The sequence below is a fragment of the Eublepharis macularius genome, chromosome 8 (assembly GCF_028583425.1).
Source record: "Eublepharis macularius isolate TG4126 chromosome 8, MPM_Emac_v1.0, whole genome shotgun sequence".
Taxonomy (NCBI): domain Eukaryota; kingdom Metazoa; phylum Chordata; class Lepidosauria; order Squamata; family Eublepharidae; genus Eublepharis; species Eublepharis macularius.
The window spans coordinates 79,939,182-79,964,790 of record NC_072797.1 but is presented as its reverse complement, the minus strand read 5'-3'; the positions used below and the strand labels follow the sequence as shown (position 1 = coordinate 79,964,790).

General features: G+C 41.9%; 1 protein-coding gene across 1 annotated transcript in view; it reads left to right on the top strand.

Moving 5' to 3' along the window:
- Positions 1-12,751, top strand: part of ALDH7A1 (aldehyde dehydrogenase 7 family member A1) — a 37,723-nt gene extending 24,972 nt beyond the window's left edge. The window contains exons 12-18 of the mRNA XM_054986737.1: positions 150-234; positions 1,463-1,569; positions 5,174-5,290; positions 6,553-6,650; positions 6,810-6,883; positions 10,175-10,250; positions 12,353-12,751. Of these exons, the coding sequence (XP_054842712.1) occupies positions 150-234; positions 1,463-1,569; positions 5,174-5,290; positions 6,553-6,650; positions 6,810-6,883; positions 10,175-10,250; positions 12,353-12,407 (612 nt within the window). The 3' untranslated portion in view covers positions 12,408-12,751. The remainder of the gene's footprint in view (positions 1-149; positions 235-1,462; positions 1,570-5,173; positions 5,291-6,552; positions 6,651-6,809; positions 6,884-10,174; positions 10,251-12,352) is intronic.
- Positions 12,752-25,609: the final 12,858 nt, after the last annotated feature.

Here is a 25,609-nt window from a genome sequence, read left to right as displayed (position 1 = left end):
AGTTTGAAGATTCAAAGGTTAAGAGAAGATATGGAAGTACTTTTTCTCTAAATCTGTATGATTAGTTGGATCTTCAGAAGATGTCACTGTTCCCAAGTCTCTGATGTTTATTAATACAAACAACCTTATCCTCCTGATGTTTTCCCTAGCTTTTGCATGAGAGCATCCATGATGAAGTAGTGGAAAAACTCACAAAGGCCTATGCACAAGTCCGCATTGGAGATCCATGGGATGGTAAGAGCTTAACCCTGTTTGTGGAAGCATAGAGTAGTGGTTTTCAATCAGTCAAGAGTAGCTGTTGGTAGAACCTAACAGGCTAGGGCTTTGCTTCTTTCAAGTGATCACTAGGGAAGCACCTCCTTTTACCTGGGTTGGATCCCTTTGAAAGGATCCACATGCACAAAATCCCTCCAGTTGTTCCTGGAGGTTCTTATTCCTCCAGAAATAGCTTTTCAGAGGGCATTTTTGAGTTGCTTCAGGAGGGCAGAAGGGCAAAGTTGCACTTCCATCCATGGAATTTATATAAGATCCAACCCCCCAATTCTCATCTCTCCCCACCCCATCAGGGGAATAAGAGTGAGGTCTGAAAAGGACCACTGTGTGCATGCATATGGATTTATATTGCACAAAGGGGATAATACATGCTTGGATCTGAAGCCTTGCTGCTGTTCATGCTGCACCCTTTTCCATTGTCGTGATAGCTCTGAAATGCACAGCATGTTCCTCTAGCAGTAGGAAATTTTGTTTGTGCAAGTTCAGCAGTTTTCAGTGTGCTGAAATATGTTGCACAGCAAAGAACCACCGAAGCAACTGACAAACCGGTTATGGAGAGAAGGAAGGCCCTGGATCCAGATCAGTATCTCAAGCTGTTAATATGCCAGTAAGAGAAGGCAGTTCTTAACACAGGTGATCCCTGTAAACCAGTAGGCTGTATAGATCCATATGCCTTGAAAGGCCTGGGACTAATCTCTGGCCTCTTCAGTTATAACTTCACAGTTGGGCTGTGAAAGATGTCAGCTGGCAAGCTTAGAGCATTGCTTCTTCTCTTGACTCCTTACCATGAACTTAGAGTGGACATGGCTTCATGATGTCCAAAAGTACTGTTTATTGTAGAGCAGCTATTGATGCCTCCTTTCACAGCTGCCATTGCAGTTATGAGAAAACTGGTTCAAACAGCTGAAAATGGCAAATGTGGCAAACTGGAGCTTCTTTTTCTTAAACATTGAGATGGAAATAAAAAATTATGTTCTGAAGACAGAACGCAAGTGGGCATGGCACTCATAAATATTTGTGGGTCACACTCAAGTATGTGCTATTTTGGGGCGTTCTATGTATATAGTTAATATAGTAAAGTTTGTTATGATGTACATTCTTTTTCCTGTGTGTCTTTATAACTGTTGTATGTGAATAATCTTCTCAATAAAACCTTTAAAGAAAAAAAAGTATGTGATATTTTTTGTAGCTAACACCCTGTATGGCCCCCTCCATACAAAGCAAGCAGTGAAGATGTTCCTTAATGCAGTGGAGCTGGCCAAGCAGCAAGGAGGATCTGTGGTCTATGGTGGGAAGGTGACTATCTATTCTCTCTCTCTGGTTTCAAAATTAATTTTGCTTGACAACATTGTCAGACTCAAGAAACAGTGCCAAGTTAGCACATATATTTCACAGTTGCTTCACCACAGAAGAATACAAACCTGTTCTGTACAGTTCAGATGGAAAGATGGTTCATGACTGGCTTATCTTCCAGTTTGGTAATTAAAACTTTTTCCATTCATTAAAGGACGGCAAATAGGAAGCCCACGTTTGTGTATGAACAGGCTGTACTGTAAGCATTGGTGGGTTGTCTGGATTATGTGTGGTAGACTGAACTGTGTAAGACTCTCTGGAGGCCTGCAAAGGGAACAAAGAATGATTGGAACCCAGAAGTGTGCTTGAGGGTGTTTTAAAGGGAGCAGAATTTCTTCTGACTAACAGCGCATTCCTAAGCACTTATTCCAGTCTAAGCCCATTGATTTCAGAGTGACTCTGACAACGGGACTCTGACAACGGGAGTGACTCTGCTGAGGATTTCACTGTAAGCCACTTTTCCCAATTGCGTTGTTAAAATAGCACTTTATTTATATCTCATGTTTTGGTTTTCCAGTTTTCAACGTAGTTTTCAGTACAATTGTTTTCCCCCTTTGTGTTAAATATCTTCTGGAGTTGTGAAAGCTCAGGACCTCCTTCCTTGGGACTTGCTTGAATTTTTCCAATGGAAATATTGAGGGACTACTGAGAAAAATGCTTATGAAATATTTTCTCATTTTTAAAAGATGGAAATGCTTTGAAAGGCAAGTTTTTAGTCACTCAGAATGTATAGTATGAAGATTTTAATGTAAGGCAGGATACAGTATTAGATAATGCTAATTCCTGTGTAGTCTGACTTTTACAACATATTTTCAAGAATGTTTAAATGAGACTAATTTCATTAATAATTAATTTTTTATGTTTATGATTCACTGAAAAGTTAAAATTAGAGTTTAGCTCTATGTTCAAATATGTTGCTAACCCTTTTATAGCTATATGAGACTGCTTCTGTGCTGGTAACACTTTTTTTGGTTATGAAAATTGTTTTCTATTGTTTTCTATTTTCTATTTTTATATTTTCAACTTTCATTTTTCCCTTACCTCTCATATGGCAAAAAGTCAGTTACCTGTGCCAAAGTAGAATAGGATGCATCAGTTTGCATCTGTCTCTCCTCAGTATTGGGCACGCTCACAACTTTGCCTTTAAAACTACCAAGATGTTTAAATTTCATAAATATGCCAAATAGTACAATTTTTTAAGTTATAAATGATGCCTCATATGTTAAAGCTGTAAACGTAGTTTTATTAAGAAAATAAACATTGCATATACTTATGTTTCTCAAAATGTTCATTTTTCTACCCAAAATGGGGTGGTGGTAATATTTTTTCTATTGTGTTTCCAGACACTTTATTTATTATTTATTTATAAAATTTATGATCTGTGCTATTAAGGTGGCTAACAGATTAAAAGCATGTATAATAAAATGGTTTTAAAACCAAAAACCCCTACCAAAACATAGAGCAGGGAGGAGGAAACACTGAGGAAATGCTAGACAAAACAAAAAAAGTCTTCACCTGCCAGTGGAAAACAGCAACAGGAAGGGACAGGTGGGTCTTTCTGGGGAGAAAGTTCCAGAGTTTGGTGCCATGACTGAGAGAGGCCCTCTTCCAGGTTGTCATCCATTTAATCTCAGAAGGTATGGGCACCTGAAGCAGAGCCTCAAAAGCTGATTGTAGTGGTCAGGTAGTATCATTAGGGAGAGTCAGCTACTTTTCATCTCTGCTCTTTATTTAGACACACAATTCTGCTCCGTGGCATAGAGTGGTAAGCTGCAGTACTGCAGCCCAAGCTCTGCTCACGACCTGAGTTCGATCCTGGCAGAAGCTGGGTTCAAGTAACCAGCTCAAGGTTGACTCAGCTTTCCATCCTTCCAAGGTCAGTAAAATGAGTACCCAGTTTCCTGGGGGTAAAGTGTAGATGACTGGGGAAGGCAATGGCAAACCACCCCATAACAAAAGTCTGCCAAGAAAATGTCGTGATGTGACATTCCCCTATGAGTTAGTAATGACTCGGTGCTTGTACAGGGCACTTTACCTTAATTCTGCTCTAACCCAGTCTTTGTATTCTCTCCTATCTCCTATTTAGTCACTTTTTTGTAACTAAATAAATCCCCAACTAGTATCTTCTCAGCTCCATTGTATTATTCTTAATCAGATCTGCATGTTATGCTCAGGAAAGGGGTGGATGGGAATAAGGATTCGGGTCCAATTCTACTATAAGTGTGTTTCCGTTATCAGGTTCAGAATTTGCTATGCAGACTGCTTACAAAAAACTTGGCTCTCTGGAGGGCTGCAAATTTATTTAGAAAAATTTTATGCCACCTCTTCAGGAACTACTCAAGGTGGCTTACAAAATACAAAATAATAATAAAAAATCATTAAGATAATTAAAATCCAGCATCAGCACAAAACCCAGCAAAAATCTAAGAAAAATCATAAATCGTAAAAACAGACCACTAGCAGCTTAAAATAACAATTTCCACTCTAAAATAGAAAAGAGTCCAGAAGCACCTTTAAGACTAACCAACTTTACTGTAGCATAAGATTTCAAGAATCACAGTAAAGTTGGTTAGTCTTAAAGGTGCTACTGGACTCTTTTCTATTTTGCTACTACAGACTAAAATGGCTAACTCCTCTGGATCTCTCACTCTAAAATAGTATTTTTTAAAAATCAGCCCCTTAATTAAAGGTCTAGTTAAAGGGAAATGTTTTGATCTAGAACCTAAAAGAAATGTTTTGGTTTAGAGCCTAAAAGAAAGCCAGGCGAGCCTCAAGTGGAAAGGTATTCCATAAGTGAAACGCTGCTAGTGAAAAAGCCCTGTCTCTGGTTAGCACTTGTTTCCCCTCCGAAGGGGCACAGAGATCTTGTGAGGCAAGTCTTAACTGGCAGTCTGAACAATATGAGATGAGATGGTCCTTTAGGAACTGTGGCCCAAAGACATTTAGAGCTTTAAAAGTGGGAACCAGCACTTTGAATTGTGCCTGGCAACAAATGGGCAGCCGGTGCAGTTCTTTCAGCACGGAAGTGATACAAACCCTGTATCTCACCCCTGACAGTAGCCTGGCTGCTGAATTTTGGATGAGCTGAAGTTTCTGGATATTTTTCAGAAGCAATTCCATGTAAAGCACATTAGAATAATTTAACCTGGATGTAATCAGAGCATGGATCACTGTGGCCAGAGCATGCTTTTCAAAGAACAACCATAGCTGGCTTATCAACTAAAGCTGATATATGATGCTGCATTTCACAGAGGAGATTTGGCTGAACAACTGTTGCCAAGATAGTCTTCTGCTGGGGATTAATATACCATGTTTTTATCTCACTTTGACCCTGCTTTGTAGGTTCTGTAGCTCTGGACATGACAGTCAGTCATGACCACTGTTTTCTTATATGACTGCAGAAACTGATGCAGTTTTAGGAGGTGATGACTTTATGCCCTGACGATTTCCAGTTTTTGAACTGAGACAGTTAAGCAAGTTAGTGAATTTGGAACATTTTATGTGTTACCTGATCCATCTGAAACTAATGGGTACCATTTTTTTTCAGATTGTAGAGCGGCCTGGAAACTATGTGGAACCAACCATTGTGATTGGTCTTCCACACAATGCACCTATTGTGCAGACAGAAACATTTGCCCCTATTCTGTATGTGCTAAAATTCAAGGTAGGTAATACAGGTCTGTGATGAGATGCAGGTATGCTTTCTAATGTCTCACTAGCCAAGACTCTTTTGTTTCAAACTTCAGAGGCATCATGGAAGAAAGGGGATTACGTGCAGTTTGGGTTAATTTATATGGCCAGTGATTATGGTGTTGAACAGTGGATTATGAGCCAATGTAATTACATGAACTAGTCACTGCTTGAAAGCAGAGCTGATGCTCTGTATTTAAAAGCATTTGCTTGTGTGGGTATTGATCTTTGTGCAGGGAGTGCCACTGTAACCATGCATTATCTGTGTCTTTATTATAACTCAAACTGCAGTCTTATACTTATATTTAGCTTTTTCTGAATTAAAATTAACACATTCTTAATTCACAGATCTCTCTCTCTCTCTCTCTCTCTCTCTCTCTCTGTGCATGTATTCTTTCTCAAATCTCTAAATAATGCTCTTACTGATAAGGGGTAGAACAGCATGCTACTTTCCCCTTTTGTCCAGTCAGACAGGGATGAAACTTTATTTCTGGAATTCTTCCATGGCTGTCAGCTGTATTATTAACTATATCAGGGAATCCTGTTGCAGCCTTATTTCCTGACTTAACGATAGTCAGAACCACAATATACTGTTTGAGTTCAACCAGTAATTATCTCATGGTCAAATGCATCTCAGAGATAGCAGACAGGACTTGTTCTGGCTCAGCTAAGAATTGCATTGTGGGTCCATATTCACCAGTACCTTACAGTGTTCTCACTACTAAACATAAGTTTTGTGTGTCCACATCTATAATTTCTCACCATTTCTTTTTCTGTGAGCCAGATGATTCATACTGTATGAGTTTCCATCTGGGTGAAATAATCATGGAGAAAATCATGTCCAAGTTTGATGGGTGTCCTCCTAAGACACTGTGAATTGAGAACTGATTGCAGAAAGGATAAAGTGATATGCACGAATGGCACTAAAACTTAGGGAAGGCTATTTGAAACCTAAGGTCTAGATGATGTACTAGAAAACTCCTGTTTACCTTCCTCATTCTCAGATGCTTTGATGTCCAGTATATTGGCAGAGAGCGTGGGATCAGTGTTGCATGTTGCCTGGCTATTCTGATGGGCAAAGTGGTGGGCGAATCCAACATGGTGGCTTAATTTTTCTTCATTGTTGTTCAAGGTGTCATGATGTGCTGTTTTGAAATCTGCGTAGACTTCTGTCTAATATGGGTTTTTTTGCTTAGATCGTTAACTGTCATTTAACTTTGGTGCTTTTACTTCCAGACAGAAGAAGAAGCCTTTGCATGGAACAATGAAGTAAAACAAGGTCTCTCCAGCAGCATTTTTACCAAGGATTTGGGCAGGATATTCCGATGGCTTGGGTATAGTCTCTGTTTTATTTGTGTGTAATTTTCTTGTAAAAAGAGAGAAACAAATCTTCTTAAAACTACTCCTGGACGAGCTTTCTATTTTCGTCTTTGTTGCTGGATTCTTTTCCCTTTTGAGGGGATATTTTAGTAATTTATTTATGTTATTCCTAGGCCTATGGGATCAGACTGTGGCATCGTAAATGTCAATATTCCCACTAGTGGGGCAGAAATTGGAGGAGCTTTTGGTACGTTGATGTTTTGCATTGTAAATCATTACTTGTTCTGTAGATACAGAAATGATGTGGATGACGGCATAAAACAGCAGTTCCCTAAATGTAGTTCAGGGATTACTAGTCTTTATCTTCTGGAGAAGCCCTGTACTCTAAACAAGAGTTGATCCTCTGGACATTTTGAAATTGTATGAAAGAGTAGTATGTGTCACCACAAATTGGCTATTATAAAAGGCAGACCAATCACAGAATGGCTACCAAGAGTGGCAGGACTAGCTCTTTTCTGTGGGAGACATTTGTGTGGTTTCAGTTTCCAAAGAAAAGAGAAAACAGGAAAAGGTTGCCATGCCCAGTGAAATAAGAGTGTCTCTGTTCATGGCCAAGTCCAGAATGCACAGTTGTGACTAGTGGTGTGTGATCTGGGTTCAGAAACTGATTTAAAAGTCAAATTTATGACCATCTGGCTTAATCTTGTTAAACTGGATCACATGCCTTTACCCAGGATTGGATCTGGGCACCCAGACTTGCTGGGCTAAATTAACTGGTCATATTCAGCCACCGTGGACAGCCCCAGTGGAGGCAAGAGGGCAGCAGTGTGAATGGAGTCAAGCTCTGCAGTGCTGCAGGAGAGCAGCATAAGGCTGATGGGGTGAGGGAGGAGGCAGCAGGCAGAGTGGACTCCCATTGCTTTCTGCTCCTCCCCACTGCCTGAGCTCCAGAAGAGCTCCATTAAGCTGTCACCACTGACCGCCTTTTAAATTCTGTGGCTCAGCAACCCTCAGCCTCCTTTGTTTCAGCCTTCCCTCTGGTTTGATAATAAGCTTTCAAGGGAGTAATGTCAAATCAGAGAATCCCTAGCAAGGGCAGGAGAGCAGCAGAGTTTAAAAGCCTTGGAAATGTTTCCTCCATGGGAAACAATGGAGCTGGGGCAGCCCATTCAGAGGCCCATAGAATTGGATCCTGGGGTCCCAGGAAGCCCCCCCCCCTGAAATTTGGGGGTCCTTAGTGCACAAGCAGAAATAGGTTCTGTGCAAATTTGATGGAGATTGCTTAAAAATGCTCCCCAGACATTTTTCCCCATAGGGGATAATAATAGTTTAAGTCCTGAATAATCTAACCCAGAGCAGAGAATCTAACCCAGATTTCAGGGATCCTGGATTTTTTAATCCCTGAAACTCAGATTTTGGGGCAGGGGAGGGCAGAGTCCACACTACTAATTATGACATATCTGCCCAGGATGTGCTAAACTCTTTGCTAGTCAGTCAGCTGGTAAGGTGTAGCCTGGAGCTCTGTCAGGATTCTGAAAGGTAGATCTCAATGACTTCACTGCACGAGGCCAGAACTGCATGAGTTAAAGCTTTATTGAGAATCCATGAGTTCAGCAATCTAGTACAGCTACATTGCCAGGAATGAAAACCTACGTCAAGCCCCAAGCCTCTACTACAGCCCAGTCTTCACCCCTTTAACTTCCAGCGCTCTAAGTTCCCACTTCCCATCCCCCGTATGTAAAGCAACAAGCAAAGCAACTAGGAATAAAGATGTTTTAGAAAGTTCAGGAGCTCCAAGGTTAAGCATCCAGGACAGTGGTTCTTCTCTGGCAGACAGATCGATAAGCTTTCCTGGGACTGTGAGAGAGAGCAGGCACCCACAGTAGCTAACATCAGAATTCAAACAGTATTAGAGTTCAGCATTAGAGTCCAAGCCCTTCATGCCAGCTTTCAGCAGGAGTGAAGCATGGCAGGGAACATCAAGCTCCCGACAAGCTCCCAGTTCTGTTATATTCAAGGCCATTTAGATTTTATTTCTAAGACTCAAGCAGTAAGTTGGCACCAGAATCAAATGGATGCGCCCATGGGTTCCATCTTGGGAACAGCTATTCTTAATACTGGTTTGGTTGCCCGAAGTATATTTTGCTATGTAGACTGGCTCCATCTAGTGATAGGGACTTCACCATTACGAACAAATAGCATTTTATGTTTGCATATTATATGTCATATCTCTATTCTAGCATATTTATATCCCTCTGAGGTTCTTCCGTCTCCATTTTAACCTTGCAACACCACTATGAGGTAGGCTAGATTGACAGTGACCAGGCCAAAACATCTAGGGAGCTTCATAGCCAAGCAGGCACTTAAACTGGGGTATCCTAGGTCTCAATCTAACATTCTGACACTGACTCTCATGCAACTCAGAAGCTGTAGTACTTCTTTTTCTTTCTTTTTTTTGGCAGTAAAAACAGGATTTGTACAGCCAGTTTATGGCATATGTCTACTTAAAAACTTAATGGCATCTCTTGACTAACATTTGGTAGGGCCCCCAGGGCCCAGGCATACTTATTTTGGCAGCCGGTTCTAGCCTGCTTCCAGGTGACTGTTCTCCATCCATCTTTTTAGTTGCTGGCTTAGGATAAATAATAACAATTTTTAAAAAGGTTAAATATTCAGTGTGACCTGTAGAATGTAACAGTGTAAAAGAATGCCCTATTCTGTCACAGAACCTCAGCCCAGTTTATAGAATGATTTCTGAAAGGTTAGTCAGCATAAGATGATCTTTTTCCTTCATTTGTTAAAGATAGTGATCTTCTAAATCCCTTGGTGTGATAAATTTTCAAACTCATAATCCTGACAGACGACATGTTGCCCATTGTTAAAGGTGAACAGATTCTGAACTTTAAAAATTCTAGTTCTGCACTAAAGTTGGGCATGCACTGTGATGAGAAAGAAGACTCTGGAATTTGAATAAATAAGCAAGTGAAACATTTGCTTTTGTGCTGGTTTTTCTCTTTCTCTTAACCAAGGGAGGGAAAAGTGGCCAAGTAGAACTTCAAAACACTACTTTTCTGAAAACTATACAGTTCTTAAATGGCTTCTGAGAGATTATCTTGTGCTCATTTGTGCAGCCACAAGGGCTTTAAAAAGCTGTAGCTTTTTCCAGAAAGAAAGCAGTTATTCCAAATATTCCTGAATCTTAAGCTACATGCTGGATTCTGTGATTCTATAGTGGCAGCATGAGAATATAGACTCTGTGTGGCCCTGCTCATTACTAATTTTTTTTCTTTCGGTACATTTTTCTCACTGTGAGTTGAAAGGACATCTGAGAATATTACCAGTTTTAAAACAAATGCATGCTATTGTGAAATGTCTGAAACTGAGATTGGTATTTTCAGATAAGAGGATGCTTGGGATTGTTTACTTTCCTGAGGAAAGGGATGAAGTTTGATTCTTCTGTCTGTCACTTATTAACACTTCTTTGAAAAATGTTCCTTGATTACAGATGTGTAACTCTTGTTTTCTTTCCCTTTTCCAGGTGGTGAAAAGCACACTGGTGGTGGAAGGGAATCCGGCAGTGATTCATGGAAACAATATATGAGACGATCCACCTGGTAAGAACTGTGGGTCTACATATGCAGAATCATTCTCTGGCAGGTTTCCAAATTGCCTGTCACTCAGCCAGTCCTATGATGCCCTCTGGTAATATGTAGAATTTATAAATAAAAGATTCCTCCCCCCCAAATAGGAAAGTGAGGTGCACCAGATAATTTATTTCAGTAATGTAGCCCAAAATTTAATTGGCATAGACTTAGAAGAATATGCAAATAATGTAATATACAGAAATATATAAAACAAATTAAGTTACAAGTACAGTTTCAGTAGAGAACATGACTGTCTTTTGACAGTGTGAGAACATTAAAAAGTACTGGAAAATGACTCTTTGTGGCAGGAAGGGCAACCAGAGGTATGTTTTTAATCTTGCTACAGACTTTCCAGACTGCCTTAAAGGAATTGTGGACATTTCTGATTTTTAATAAGGTTAATATTGAATCAGCTGCTGCAAAAAGGAAAACAGCTTTTCCCAGGAATATAGAGTTGTCCTGAAGCACCCACAGTTAGATTTTAGAATTTGAAGCGCAACATTAGTATATAAACTCACTAACTAGACCTGTGTTTGTGGCAGTTTCGCAGTACAGATTGATGAAGATTTGGACCTCATTTATTTATTGGCATGACAGCATTGATCTTTTTTCCCAGTCTGGTTTTGCAATTATACTTCTACATAGTGTTTGGATTTAATTTTATAAGTTCAACTCAGATAGTGTAGTAGACATAGGCATGAATCGAAATATGAATCAAATTTTGTGACGAATAGGGCCGATTCGTGTTTTGTGAAAGGCATTTCGTGGGGCCGCAGTTTTAATGAAATTCATGAATTTTGGGGCCGATTCGTGAATAGTTTGTGATGCCAGACAGGCTGGCACCAATCCATTGATTCCCTAGGCAACATAGGCCCGGAATGTCTGCAGACCTTTTGTTGTCATTGGAAACCCCAGTCTTAGCCCACATAATCTTGATAGGTAGTTCTCCCTGCCAACTGGAGAGCTTCCATTCTGCCCTATACTGCAAGGAGCGGGGGGTTAATCCCCTAGGCGACTGAGGAGATGGGCCTTCTGTAGCCATGGGAGCACCAGTCTCGTCCCTCCAAACCCTGTTAGGCAGGTCTGTCTGCCAGCCAGAGACCTCCTGTTCTGCTCTATGTGAGCATTTCTTATATAAGGCACAGCTCTCTGCCTCATGCTCTCTGCCTCAGTTCCAGTAGAGAGAGGAAGAGGGAGGACCTGTTGCTGGGATTTGGAGTGTAATTGGGAGCTTTTTGGTTGGATTTGCTGCTGTTTTAAATGAGACTGAAAAGCCTCTTATTTTCAGTTCTTGGCCTTGCTGGGAAGGTCATTGAGTGAGGGTGCCTTCTTTCCTCCACCCTACCCAACTCCAGTCTCAGGGCATTGCTTGGCTCTGGGGCCTAGCTTGACTGAGGCCTACCTTTTTCTTTAATTTTCTTTGCTTATATTGTTATTTAGAACATTTGTTCTTGCTGGCTTGTTGAGTGAGGGTGGGTGGAGGAGAGCCTGCTGAAGACTCCCAGCGAGTTTGGCATCTCTGGGTATGAAGGGGGCCGTTGAAGTGTCCTGGATTCTGACGAATCACGAAACTAACAAATTGTTTTGCGAAATGGGACAATTTTGTGAAAGTTTGTGATTCATGGAATGTGATGAAACAGGAAACGCCCGTTTAGTTTTTTTCCCATTTCGTGCCCATCTCTATAGTGTAGTACAATCACTTTGTGGTCAGGCGGTTCAGAGGGGTTTTGTGTGTCTTCACTTTAATTGTCCCCTCTGGTATTATACTAATGAACAACATCATAGGTGCTGACTTCCTTTCTCTGGGCATTACAGACCCATGCAAGAAAGAATTGCTCTCTGCTTATGTTGCCAATTTATGTTTTCATGTCATTCATCTGCTAACCTATTTATAGGCATGAATGCAGAAACATCCTTAGGAGAGTTGTGTGTCAATAGCTCTTCAGGTATTCTGGCACTAGCGAGAAGTAGTTTGTTTAACCCCTCTTTCTCCTGATCTTTTAAAGGGCATCCTTAGAGTACACATCTAACTGATTTTAGTGATCAAATCTGCTTCTCTGTTTATCCCTTAGTACAATCAATTACAGCAAAGATTTGCCTCTGGCTCAAGGGATCAAGTTTCAATAGCTGCCTTCCGGATGTGCCACATTGACTGAGCTTGGCATTTAAGAATCCAGAACCTGTCGATTTGAATCTGCTGAGATGGCTACATGAAAACATCTAGCTTTATTGTAGTGGCTGGAGTTTGCACATTCAGAAAAGCGGATTATGTTGAACACTGCAGTAATTTCAGTAATGTATACAGGACTCTGAATATGTTAAATCTTTTTCTATGTTTATCTAAAATTCGGATTATGACCTGCAAAATCAGAAGAGTTTTTTTTATGTGCACTGGAAGAAAAACTTAAGTGCCTGATGTATCTGAATATACATAGTTATGCAATGCATAAATAAAATTTTAAACATCTGGATATTACAGTGTACCTAGTTATATTTTTTTAACCTCACATTTTATGAAGAGCAAGATACAATTTCCATTTGGCCAAATCCTTGAAATTAGGCAGGCAATATTTTCTGACTTTTGTGTAGTTAAGGTTGTATTGTTTAGAATGAGATGAAACACTTGCTTGGCCTCTGTGTACTATATACTAAAAGAAAAAGAAATCTGCTTTAAGGCTCAGCTGAAACAATCCACAGGGGTTACCTTGCCTGTGTGTGTATGTGAAAATCCTGTGTTTTTTCACTGTTTTCAAGAGCAGCTTGAAATGGTTGCTGTGTTTCATTCAAGAGTAGAACACAAAACACAGGAAGGTGAGCAGTACAACAGGATGATCCAAAGGTTTAGTTTTAAGGTTCTTAAGAGCCAGGGTTACTATGAATGGAAGGTGTTAGCTATGGGGTGCAGTCAAGGAGCTATATGCAGCACTACAGCTGCGCTCTCTGATCCTGATCAGTCTCTTGCTGGCATGTGCACGCTGCACTCCAGCATCTGCTGTTTTAGCAGATACTGCCTTCAAGTCCTCTTGCAGTCTTAAAAGGGGTGTGTGTTGGGAGTTAATCAAAGCTGAGATTTGTAGACAGCAGAATTCTGTGCTGTCTGTGAAGTATCATGAACATATGGTATGTTTGCAGAACAGATGCAGCCCCAAGATAATGCTTGGATGTGGGTGGATTGACACTCCCACAGTCATGTCTGATTTATACTACTTCCAGTGGATCAAAAGGTTTTGACTCCTATATTTGTGGCACAGGAGCATACCATGAAACTCATGTTTTGTTCTTATGGCGTATGTGAGAGAAGGGAGGGGGAAGTGGTTAGGGTTGTATGACAGTATTGCAAATAGCTCCTAGTAGCCCGTTCCTTTTCTTTGTTCTCTTCTTGTTTCCTCTCCCTGCATACTGTTTTTTTCATGTCCACTGCTGAGCTGGCTGATACCTGTCTTCTGATATTCTGGGCCTGAAGCTTCAAGACTGCAAGATGAGAGAGCCCACTATGGTGCATGGATGAGCATGGGGGTTTCTGTTTTCGGGGAATGCTCTGAAGTTTCACCATGTGTTGCTTCTGTGATGCAACCCGGCATGATAGCATGTGGTTCTGTGTCTCACTTCTAACTCTTAAGGAGCCAGTAGCTTTGTTTTCTCAACACGGAAAACTGTCCTGGAGGCAATATTTACTTTCCACACAAAAGCAGATGAATAGCAGCTGCAAGCCTGAAACCCTGACTATTGAATTGGTCTTGGAAGACTTAATATCAAAGCCCAGCACTCTCTTGGAGCTGCATCCCCATATATAGTTTTATACTGGGGCATTTCTTTGCTGGTAACCCAAATAGATCTAAAGCAGTTTAGGCATTTTCAAAATACAAAACAAACAATTTAAACAATTCAGTTTAAATAAAGAAAGGACGTTGTGAGCTGCTCCTGATATAATGGGCTCGTTAATGCAGGCTATAAGCTGTGAGCCAAGAGTCTTCTGGATTTTACCCTTCAGCTCGTACCTTGGCTGCACCCAGGTTTAAGTAGCTTCAAGCAGAGGAGTAAACAAAGCTTAGATGGTATTCAGCTGCAGCTAGCAGGATCTTCTCAACATCTTCCTCTACTATATATGTAATTTGAAGTAGTAGTAGTAGTAGTAGCCAGGAATCTTGTGGCACCTTAACAACAAAGAAGTTTTATTCAAGCATACATTTTCATGAACTTGAACTAACAAAACAGGTAGTATGAAATGTTATCCCTAGTTATAAAGGGGGCATGGGCATGTACACCAATAATACATATACAAAGAAACATTGATCCTAAGATTATCCTGCAAGCATAATTCATTGTTTCCAGTGGAAACAAGGTTAATTTTTTGGCAATTCTTTGCATTCTGAAATTTGAGTCCTGTATCAAAAATGGGGCCAAGAGACCATGAAATGAAGCTATCCAATGGGTCACTGATGCTTCCATACAAAGTGAAATTATACAAAGGATAAGAATAGTGACCATTCAGAACCACAATAATGGTGCTATCATCTTCCTAACTTTGATAATACAAACTTTGTATATAATGAGAGATTTGTGGGCCATGGCAGCTGCTCCACCTCACCATGTGCTGACACTGGCCGTGTGTGTGTGTGAGAGAGAGAGGGGGGGGAGGGAGGGAGAGGGAGAGAGAAAAGACCGGGGTTGATTGGGAGGAAAACACCTCCCCCTTTCACAAGGGAGGGAGCCAGCCAGCCAGCACTGCACTTTGCTCAGTTGGGTGGCTCCTCCAGCTCTGCTGGGCTTGGGTACAGCTATTTGCATGCTGTACCCAACTTACCCTGACTGGAGCAGCCTTCCCCAGGCTGGGCGAGGCTTGTACCTCTCAGAAGCTGCTTTCCATGGGCTGGGCCAAGTGTGTGTGTTTAGTTTGGGGGAAGCCATCAGCCCACCAGGAAATTCCCTCGTGGCTATAATGTCCAGTCCAACCCTGGTGAAAGCTGACCTGTTCTGCATACACAGGAGAAGGACATGGTTGACACATCATAGTGGATAAGTTAATGTGGGTGTTTTGCAAGTTCTTGGGTCTTTTTTTTCCCCCTTGGGTTAATGTCTGTTGTTGCTAGTGATTCACATTGAAAGAAGAAATGTTAGACTGCCTCCTGAAAAAGAGGGAACAGGTTGGTCAAGCCAGAAATTCCATACTATGGGAGAGATGCAGAAGAAAAATATCACTATGCCATTTGTCTTTTTCCTTAGTTTTCCGATCCTAATTGTTCCAATGTATTGTCCATAATCTACAAACCCATCCAAGACCATGATGCTTCTTTCACTTGGATGATAGGCCTGTTCTAACTTAGATGACCCTTCAGTCTAAAATGGCTGCTCACCAGCAGCAATTGACCACTATCTCTGATAATAAAGAATGCAAAGAGGAACCCCCCCCCCTTCCTCACATTTTAATGGAGCCAGATCTGATGCTACAGCGAAGCTACCTTCACGCCTGCATCTTTTTTTTTTAAGTAAACCACTACCACAACAAACATGGTTTGCACCAGCGTGTGAACTTTGATTCTTTTAATAGACATTATGGAAACATGTGACTTTTCAATCTTTTTAAAAGAGGCTCTGTTATATTAAACTATGATGTTCAAATATCATGGAACATCTTTTGTATGCCTTTCAATAAGTATATTCCTTCTCATGGAAACTGCTTTATATGTACTTGAATGCATGACAGCAAGTAGAACCACAGGACCTCCCAACCACCTTCATCTCTACAATGCCTGCAGGCAAATTGCCAGTCACAACCTGCCATTCTATCTAGAAAGATCTGATCTTTCAGATGCAAGGACCAGGTCTAATAAGGAAGTCAGTCTCATTTATCTGTCAGTCTGTTTATCCATTTCTCTATTCGTAATTATTCATCGCACACACACACACACACACACACACACACACACACACACAAATATATTCAGAATTATTAGGTGGCCTTCACAAATATGATAAGAGGAAGAGCCATTTCCAGATATGCACATGTGGCCTCCTGCAGACATTCTTGGCATAGATTCTAGTGTTACAGATAAGCATTTTAGAAAAGCTGTATATTTACAAGGAGCTAATAAAACCAAGATGAGTTTAAAGATACTGTAAACAAGTCGATGTTCCTTAATTTCTGGTTTAATTATCAGAGGCCATTGAACAGATTATAAACTGCAGTAGCTGCTAGTTGATTATTGTTCCCTGATGATCACTGTTTCCTTGTAAAATATGTCCTAAAGCTGATACTGTATTATGTGCTGCAAAAAAGGGAGGGGGGAGGAAGCTGCTTGCAGTTTAATACATCTGCCGTTTCTGCTATAGCATATACTTAATTACCGTGGAATACATAACATCAATGAATCCTGAGTGTTAAATTACAAGGATGATCAATAATTAATTTGCTTGCACTGGTATTGCTTCACTCTAGTATGACCTTGAAGAAAAATAAAGGCTGAAATTAATATTCCCCTCTTACAGCCCCTTTAGAGTTTGTACAGTAGACATGCTTGATACAAACCTTGCTACAAAGCTGTCATGTATGACTGTTACTGAATAACTGAACAAGTAAAAGTAGCTTCTCGTATGCTGATGCCACAATTGATGCAACTGAGAGCGGAACTACAAGTGACAAAAGGCACAGATTGGACACTTGTCAGCTTCCCTCAAGTTTTGATGGGAAATGTAGGCAGCTTGGCGGCAGGGCCGGTGCCAGAGGTTTTGGCGCCCGCGGCGGCGTGCATGTGCGCGCCCGCCACGGCCTGCGTGATGACGTCATCGCAGACGTCATCACGTGCCACAGCGGGGCTGGGCGGCGCACGGAGGACTGCCGAGTGCAGAAGCTGCGAGCTGCTGCTGGAGCAGCGCGCGGAGGCTGCTCTGTGCGCCGCCCCAGCAGCAGCTCACGGCTTCTGCGCTTGGCTGGGGCGGAGGAGCGCGCAACGGAGCTGGCGTGGCTGGCTGCAGCTGCTGCTGCAGCCAGCCAGCCAGCCCCGTCCTTCCGCCGCCACCGCGCACCCCAGCCGGGTGCACAAGCTGCGAGCCGCTGCTGGGGCGGTGCGCAGAGGCTGCGCCTGGCTGGGGCGTGTGGCGGCGGCAGCGCGCCGGCCCTGTGCAGAAGCCCCGAGCTGCTGCTGGGGCGGGTGCCGCACGGAGGCTGCTTTACGCGATGCGCCAGCAGCGGCTCGCGGCTTCTGCGACTGGCTGGGGCGTGTGGGGGCAGAGGAGCGCGCTGCAGAGCTGCCGTGGCTGGCTGCAGCTGCTGCTGCAGCCATCCAGCCAGCTCCATGCCACCACCGCCGCCGTGCGCCCCAGCTGGGCGCAGAAGCCGCGAGCCGCTGCTCGAGCGGCGCACGGAGGCTGCGCCCAAGCTGAGGTGAGTGGCGGCGGCGGCGGCAGCAGCAACGAGCTGGCTGCAGCAGTAGCTGCAGCCCAGTCATGCCAGCTTTGCTGCGCGTGCCTCCGCCCCCAACACCCCCTCCAGCGCCCCTCCAGTGGCCGCGCGCCCGAGGCCACCGCCTACCTGGCCTCCATGGGCGCGCCGGCCCTGCTTGGCGGAATGTTGGACAAGTGACAGTTGAAAAGTCCATTGGACAGCAGTCAGAGAGCCAAGCTGCAAGACCAGGATGCCTACATTTCCCATCAAAACTTGTAGTTCCGCTCGTAGAGTGTAAATTCATGTGTTCTTCATTTATTATTTCCTCATGACCATTCATGGTTCAAAACTAGGTGAAGAAACATCTGCCTGAACAAGGCTGTAACTAGATGGCAGTTATTTTCATGTAGGGCAGCTGGATGTATCTCTTGCAAGTAACGTGTATATGTGTGGGTCTTTTATCTCAGATCCACAAATTATATGCATAACCTGGATATTTTAAGATACATTAATTTTGTCTTAAGTACTAAATGAGCACAATCTTCTTCTAATATAATTTGTAGGATCATAGCAAGGTCCAGCTGTATTCCAAAGTGCCAGCAGTTTTCAGTTAGTCTGACTCCTGGGTGTGGCCTAATATTCCATCAGTGGATCATTGTTTAGCTCAGTGGTTCCCAAATTGTTTCAGGCCACCATACCCTTGGTTACATAAACTTATCCTCAATGCTTCCTACCCTATAAAAAGCATTATTCAGAATAGCAGTTTGCACAACCCACTAAAGAAGATAATAGCAATAAAATCCCAAACACTTGCAATTAATTGCACATTTATTCAAAATTCAATTAAAACTTTTTATTTTAATTAATTCAACAAAACAGTGTGTCAACAGTGATACCAGCTTTTCAAATCTGATAGTCATTTAGCAAAAATCTTAACAACAATAATAGATTTATCTACCGCCCATCAGGACAACACCCCCTCAGAGTGGTTTACAAAGTATGTTGTTATCCTCATGACAATCACCCTGTGAGGTGAGTGGAGCTGAGAGAGCTCTAAGAGAGCTGTAACTGACCCAAGGTCACTCAGCTGGCTTCAAGTGGAGGAGTGGGGAATCAAATCTGCTGCTCTTAACCACTACACCAAACTGGTTCTCAGATATCACATTTAGTAACTACTTCACTGTTCAGTAAATTTAGCACCCCCCTTCCACCCCCTTACCTCTTAGTGCCCTCCCAGGTAATCCCACCCACCTCCAGGGAGTGATATCGCCCACTTTAGGAATCACTGGCAAGCTTACACCCATTAGAGATGGGCACAAATTGAATCACGACCCGAAAAAACGCATGAACCAGGTCGGTTCAAGAAAGCTCGTTTCCACGAACTTTCACAAACTGGTCTACTGGTTCATTTGGGTCATAAAGGGGCAGTTTAAGTGGCTATTTCCCTGGAGAAATGGCCCAGGGAAATGGCCATATAAACTTTTCCTGCAGCTTGCAAGCAGCAGGTCCCTTTAAACTATCAGCTGGTAGGCGGCAGGACGGGATCTCCCGCTTGCTGCCTGCCAGCTGATAGTTTAAAGGGACCTGCTGCTTGCAGGTTACAGGGCCCTTTAAACTGCCCAAACCCCAGCCGCAGCCCCACAATTACCTTGCCCTGTGGGCCCACAGCATCCTCCCCCTCCTCCCATGAGGGGCAGGAAGCCTGTTTTTGGCCTCTTCTACTGCCATGCGGGCCCACATGGTGGCAGAGGAAGCCGAAAACAGCCTTCCCGCCCCTTAAATGGCTGCCACAGACCCGCAGGGTGGCGGAGGAGGCCGAAAACAGCCTTCCTGTCTGTCAAATGGCTGCTGCTAAGCAGCCAGAAAGGGGCATTTAAACCCCACGAACCGTGAACTGGTTCGTAAACTGGCCCCAGTTTGTGCCAGTTCGTGGTTCCTGGTTCGTGAAAACCCACGAACCTCATGGTTTGGTTTTTTTGTGGTTCGTGCCCATCTCTAATACCCATCCCTATGTATAACTGATGTGTGTGTATTAGAAGTTGCAACTGGCCATGGTTTCCTATTATGTCTACTTACAGCAAAACAGACATGTGAGGACTCACAGAAAATAGCAATTACAGGAATATTCTTATAAAGTCTGCATATGAATCAGCTCACATATGTTTTGAATCAGTGGCCCATAAAAATCCATTTGTAATCTTTAGGTTAACATCTGCCATCTGAAAAACAAAGTTGCATTGTTTCTGTAGCAGCAAGTTTATCAAGAGTTTGATCAGTAGATCTTTTGGTATTCGCTTTTATCTCATGGAGTTCTTCCATAATTACTACTATTCTCTTTTCTGTACCAGGGGTTCCAGCCTCTCAGACGTCAGGTTATTTTCTGATAGGACGATTTTTGTACACTGTTCCTTCTTTGGATGTGAAAACTTCATGTAGTAGCCCTGTATTGAGTTGTACACTGAACCTTCTTTGGATGTGAAAACTTCATGTAGTGGCCCTGTATTGAGTTGTACACTCCTTGTACAGGGAAGTCAACCCAAATTGCCTTAATAATGCAACTGCCAGGCAGTGAGAAAGCCCTGCATAAAGGTTCTGAGTTGTATTCTGGGTGTTATTTTATTAATTACTACTAGACTTCTGTATCTTTTTCATTATTAATTACAATAATAACAAAACTGGTGTTTTTTGTAATGATCATAATTAACATGAAAAAGAAACAAATTCCCATTTAAACAGCCTGTAATAGTAATAGTAATAGTAATAGTAATAGTAATGCAAAAAACTGGACATTCTACCCAAAGGACTGTGTGTGACCAGTCTCTGTATCATGCATCTGATGAAGAGAACTGTGATTCTCGAAAGCTTATGCTACAATAAAATTGGTTAGTCTTAAAGGTGCTACTGGACTCTTTTTGATTTTGCTACCACAGACTAACACGGCTAACTCCTCTGCATCAGTAATAAACCTTGATTCTCTAATTTTGTTCTGGTTTCTTTCATTATTGAACTCTGCCTGTACTGGTTCCATTTTTACAAGGCAGCCAGCATTTGGCATAGAGAGAGCGCAGTTTTCCTTGGGGGCTGAAGGAGAGAGAGTCTGGGTTTCCGTGACTGATTGTAATCAGCCTCTAGGATTACATGCGCGAGGTATTCCAGTCCTGAAGGATATGCAATGGGACTTTCCCTTCCTCCTTCCTCCCAGTGCCTGTTCTGCTATATTGAATTTTCCCTTGCCATCTGCACTCCCCTGCTTGTCTGCTTCTCTTCCAATTTTATCCTCCTTCTGAACAAATCTACCTCAAGATTCTCTGCCTGCTGCCTGCCTGCCACAAGCCTTACACTTCTTGTGTCACCAAATGCCCTTGCCTTCTCAGCTGGCCTCTTGCTCGTACTATTTTTCTTCAAACTGAGTGGCTGCAATGCTGTCTTTATTACTGTTTTGAATCTTTCCTATCAATTCTCCCAGAGTCTTTAATGTTAAACATTGCCTCACAAGAGGGGGGTATTCTATCTGTCTGAGATTTGGCAATGTGGATGGTCCTTGGGAAATACTACAACCTCCTGAATTTTGTTAAATTTGGATGGAAAACCATGAAGGTGCAGATTCTGAGAAAAAGGGTGGTGATCTGCTATTGAAACCAACGGGAGATAATAATGAAATAGAATTATGAAACAAAACAGCAATAACCAAAGAAGTAAGGAAACAAAACCATACAAAACACTTCAATAACAAAACATTCTTGTCTGGAATTAATAACAAAAATGGGGAGGGGTGGGCAGAAACAAATTCCCATGCACAATTACTACTATGGTGTGGGAACGATCCAACCCACAAATTTGTTTGCCAGACTCGTTGCTGCCAGAGGCGCTGAATGATCCTCCCAGGCCAGATGGACTCACCTTTGTCAATCAGTTCCACTGCCATTGCAACAGGACTGGATTAAGTCAGACTAGCCTGGATCAGCTACTGTCCATCAGTTGCACTAATCTGTCAGAAAGGTTAGATAATATCTTAAGACTTCTGTGCCCTGTGTGACAGCTTTGCAGGTTTTTGCACTCCACCCCCCCCAGATGATTCCCCAAGTAGCCACCTCTTCTGGGCCCTGGCCTTTCCTGGCATCTAGATGTGCCACTAGGTCCTGGATGCTCCCTCATACTCAGAAGATGAAGAAACTTGCCTCAGGGGTCTCCTGATTGTAGGCCGCATACATGTTCCCCCTTTCTTAGAGGTGGCTTTTGGACAGCTTTCTATGGTGTAGGGTTCCCAGATCCCCACCAGTGTCAGGCAAACTCCCGGGGATTTGTCCCCTCAAACTACTGGACAAACTACCAGAGCTTGCCCACCACCAGAAGGCACTTCAGGAGCACACACATGGCATGTGCTCCCACCTGGCATGGCGACGTCATTTCCGTAAGTGATGTCATCGCACCAGCCACGGGAGCATCCCCACATTTCATTTGGGGCCGATTTAGGCCCCAAACTGGCCGAATCAGAGCTGTGCGGAGTGCAGGAGTGCCCACACAGCTGGCGCAATGACATCACAGAAGTGATGCTTCCGCATGCAGGGCATAGTGACCACATCTGGAAGTGACATCATCACACCCTCATCGGGGCGCACACCTGCAAATAAAAGTCACATCTACGTCTCTCTACCCGGCAATGGGGAATTTATCAGTTACACTCAGGCAGCCATGATTCTGAACTAGCTGTCCATGGTAAGGGGGAAAGTTATGCTTTAGCCTCTGAATGGAATCTACGTCAATAAATGTAAATTCTACCTTTTTCTACAATTTAATTACCTGACAATTAATTACTGCACATTGGGGAAAACACTTCTCACTAGATAACTTCACCCAAGCATCATTTCTTTTCGTACATGGAGCAACTCCTCAGAATGGCAAGATCCTTGGAGATTGACATTTCATCATCAGAACCCAAACCCAGCAACAAAATATTACAGCACCTCTACTCGGGATCTACTTCCCGATCATAGAGGGGTTTGTGGACATGATGAACGCCCTATACGAAAGACCTGCATCCACTACGGTCCCCATTGAAAGGCCGAGAGTCTATACAAGATTAAGGACGACTCCTGTGTTTACCTGTCAACATATCCACCCCCCTCTTCACTAGTTACTGAAGAGATGCAGATGAGGCAGAGGTAAGGTCCACATTCCACCTCATCTGACAAGGAAGGGAAGAAACTGGATGCCATTGGAAGAAAGATTTATTCATCAACTGCATTAACTATTAAAATCACCAACTACGCCGCCCTGATGGGCGTGTGTCAAATCTTCCTATGGAACAAGGCTGCCATGTTCCATGATAAGCTGCCAGAGGACCAAAAGTCCTTAGTCAAAGTTATTCAGGAAGAGGCTCTGAGACTGGCGAGACAGCGAATTAACGCAGGCTGGAATGCTGTGACACTTCTGCTAGAATCTTGACGTCAGCCATCGTTCTGAGAAGGCATACTTGGTTGAGAGCTATGGCACTGCCCACAGAGACATGTAGCGAGTCTGAGGACCTGCCCTTCAAAGGGAAAATGTTGTTTTCAGATATTTAGATGGGATATTTTTGTATGATGTTTACTTATTTTTATAGCAATTTTATTTTTAAAAAAGATGAAAACAAAGTGCATAGTTAAAGATTATACAAACACTACATTTGAAATTGAATTGAGACATACAAACTTATGTAAACAGTATATTTGGAATTAGTTTAAGACTTATACCAGTACTGCTTTAAAATTAGATTGAATTAATATAAAAATACATTCAGAATTTGTCATAACTAAACATCATTGTATAATGGCTCTCTTTCCCCCTCCTTGGTTACTTATACTTACACAAACTACTATATCAACTCAACTATATGTTACGTTCCCTTATTTAAAAAGATAAGATATAAAAATAAGAAGTGCTAATAAACGATTATACAGATATTAGATTGGAAATTGTGTTGAGACTCATACAATCTTTTAAAACTATGCTATATGTATGGTTTTTACAAGTTAAATAAGCAATACATTTAAACTTACATTGACCTAATAAACAAAAAATATTCTAAATTTATTATACCTAAGCATAGTTACATCATAATTCTCCTTCCCTTTCCTTCCCTCCTTCCCTCTTCTTGGTTAGTTTTAGTTATGCAAACTTCTATGTCAATTAATTTCTGCCTAAATAATTAAAAAGGTCCTTCCACCCCCCCCCAAGGTATGATGTTTATGATGTATTTAATTATAATATTGATTATCTTTAACCATTAATGTTTATAAGCACTCTGGCATGTAGTACTTTACACTGTTTTATTGTAAAATTCATTTAAATATTTATGAATGGTTGAATGAATTGATTTGAATTGTGTGTACCTCCAGTAACTTTCCTTGTTAGTTGTTAGCGTTTTCAAGTCTGGAGGAACCCCTCTTTTCTGGTTGTTTTGCCTTAACATATTTGGATTCATATTCTGGCATCTTTGCCTATTTGGCAGAACAAAGAGAACAGATTCTTTCTAAGTTTCCCTTGATGGTTACAAATGTTAAGGAATCTCAATTAGAGGACTGGATGTACTTACAGCAATTAGCAACCAAACATCCATGCAGCCTCCCTTACTGATTATTCCAGATTGAACATTATACCAAGAGGATTTAGGATTCATAAGCCTCCTGGTATGTTCAAAGACAACGATACCTTTAAATCAAGATGGACATCTATTTTGAACAAATGTTCACTAGATTTAATGTTACTTTTGACAGAAACATATAGTGATGAAGCTGACAGATTAACATCCGATATTACTAGAGTGGAAGAACAAGTGAAGACTTCTGTCATTGGAGATGAATTTGAATGGAATAAGAATGAGATAGATCATTAATTAAGGAATATGAGTCTAAGCTTAAAGAACTCAAACTAAAAAAGTTAAATAGAAATAAGAAGGATTACAATTCAGGGAATGTTTGTGTGTGGTGGAAAGAACAGAAATCCACCACTCATAAAAAGGTCTCATGGGCTCATACAATGGAAAATATATCCGAATTTGAAACCACCGACCCATCAGAGACAGCCACTTCAGGGGATGAATATGGTGGCTCTAGGACTTTAAAGAATAGGACTGTCCCATACTGCAATAATAGAGGGTGTTTTTTAGGAAGACAACAGCAACATCCTTCATGACAGGGGAAACTCAAGACTTAGTCTTTAATTTGTCCAACAGGTCCATTAGTGAGGTAGAAAAATCGGTCCTAATAAGGCGCTTGGGCTTTGTCCTGACACCCATTTATAATGCTTTTAGGACATGGGTGGACCTCTTTAAATTAATCCAACAAATTAAATTTAAAAGATATTTTGGAAATCAGCCAACACTCCCACAAACATCTTGCAAAAGAGCACCTATTCACTCGAAGTCATCTTTTATGTCTACTGTTTCAGACCCATTGATTGGGACCTTTGAATGTTTAGTTCTAAGAGATATTGAACAATTAGAAAACACCTTTACTGTTTTCTAATTGCATAGTGTTTTCTAATGGCATTACTTGACAAAAGCTGAATTAAAAGCCAAAAAGCAATTAAATGAAGATAAACACATCATCATAAAAACTGACAAAAGAGGGGAAATAGTTGTTATGAACACTGACGACTATGTCCAGGAGTTTAATAGACAACTAAACGACAGATTGTATCGGGGTCCAATTCAGTGTTAGAACTGCTTGCATGCTACCTTGATAGCTTCTTCCAACCCTTCGTCATAAAGACACTTACATATATTAAAGACGCCACTGCCTTTATACGGATGATAGAGGATTTACACATTCCCAAAACTGCATTCCTCATGACCCTTAATGTTAGGTCACTTTACGCAGTGAACTCACATGAAGGGGCTAGAAGGGTTATTGAAGCTGCTTTGCAAGCTCGGGAAAATCAGTCACCTCTTGCTCACTTCCTTCTAGAT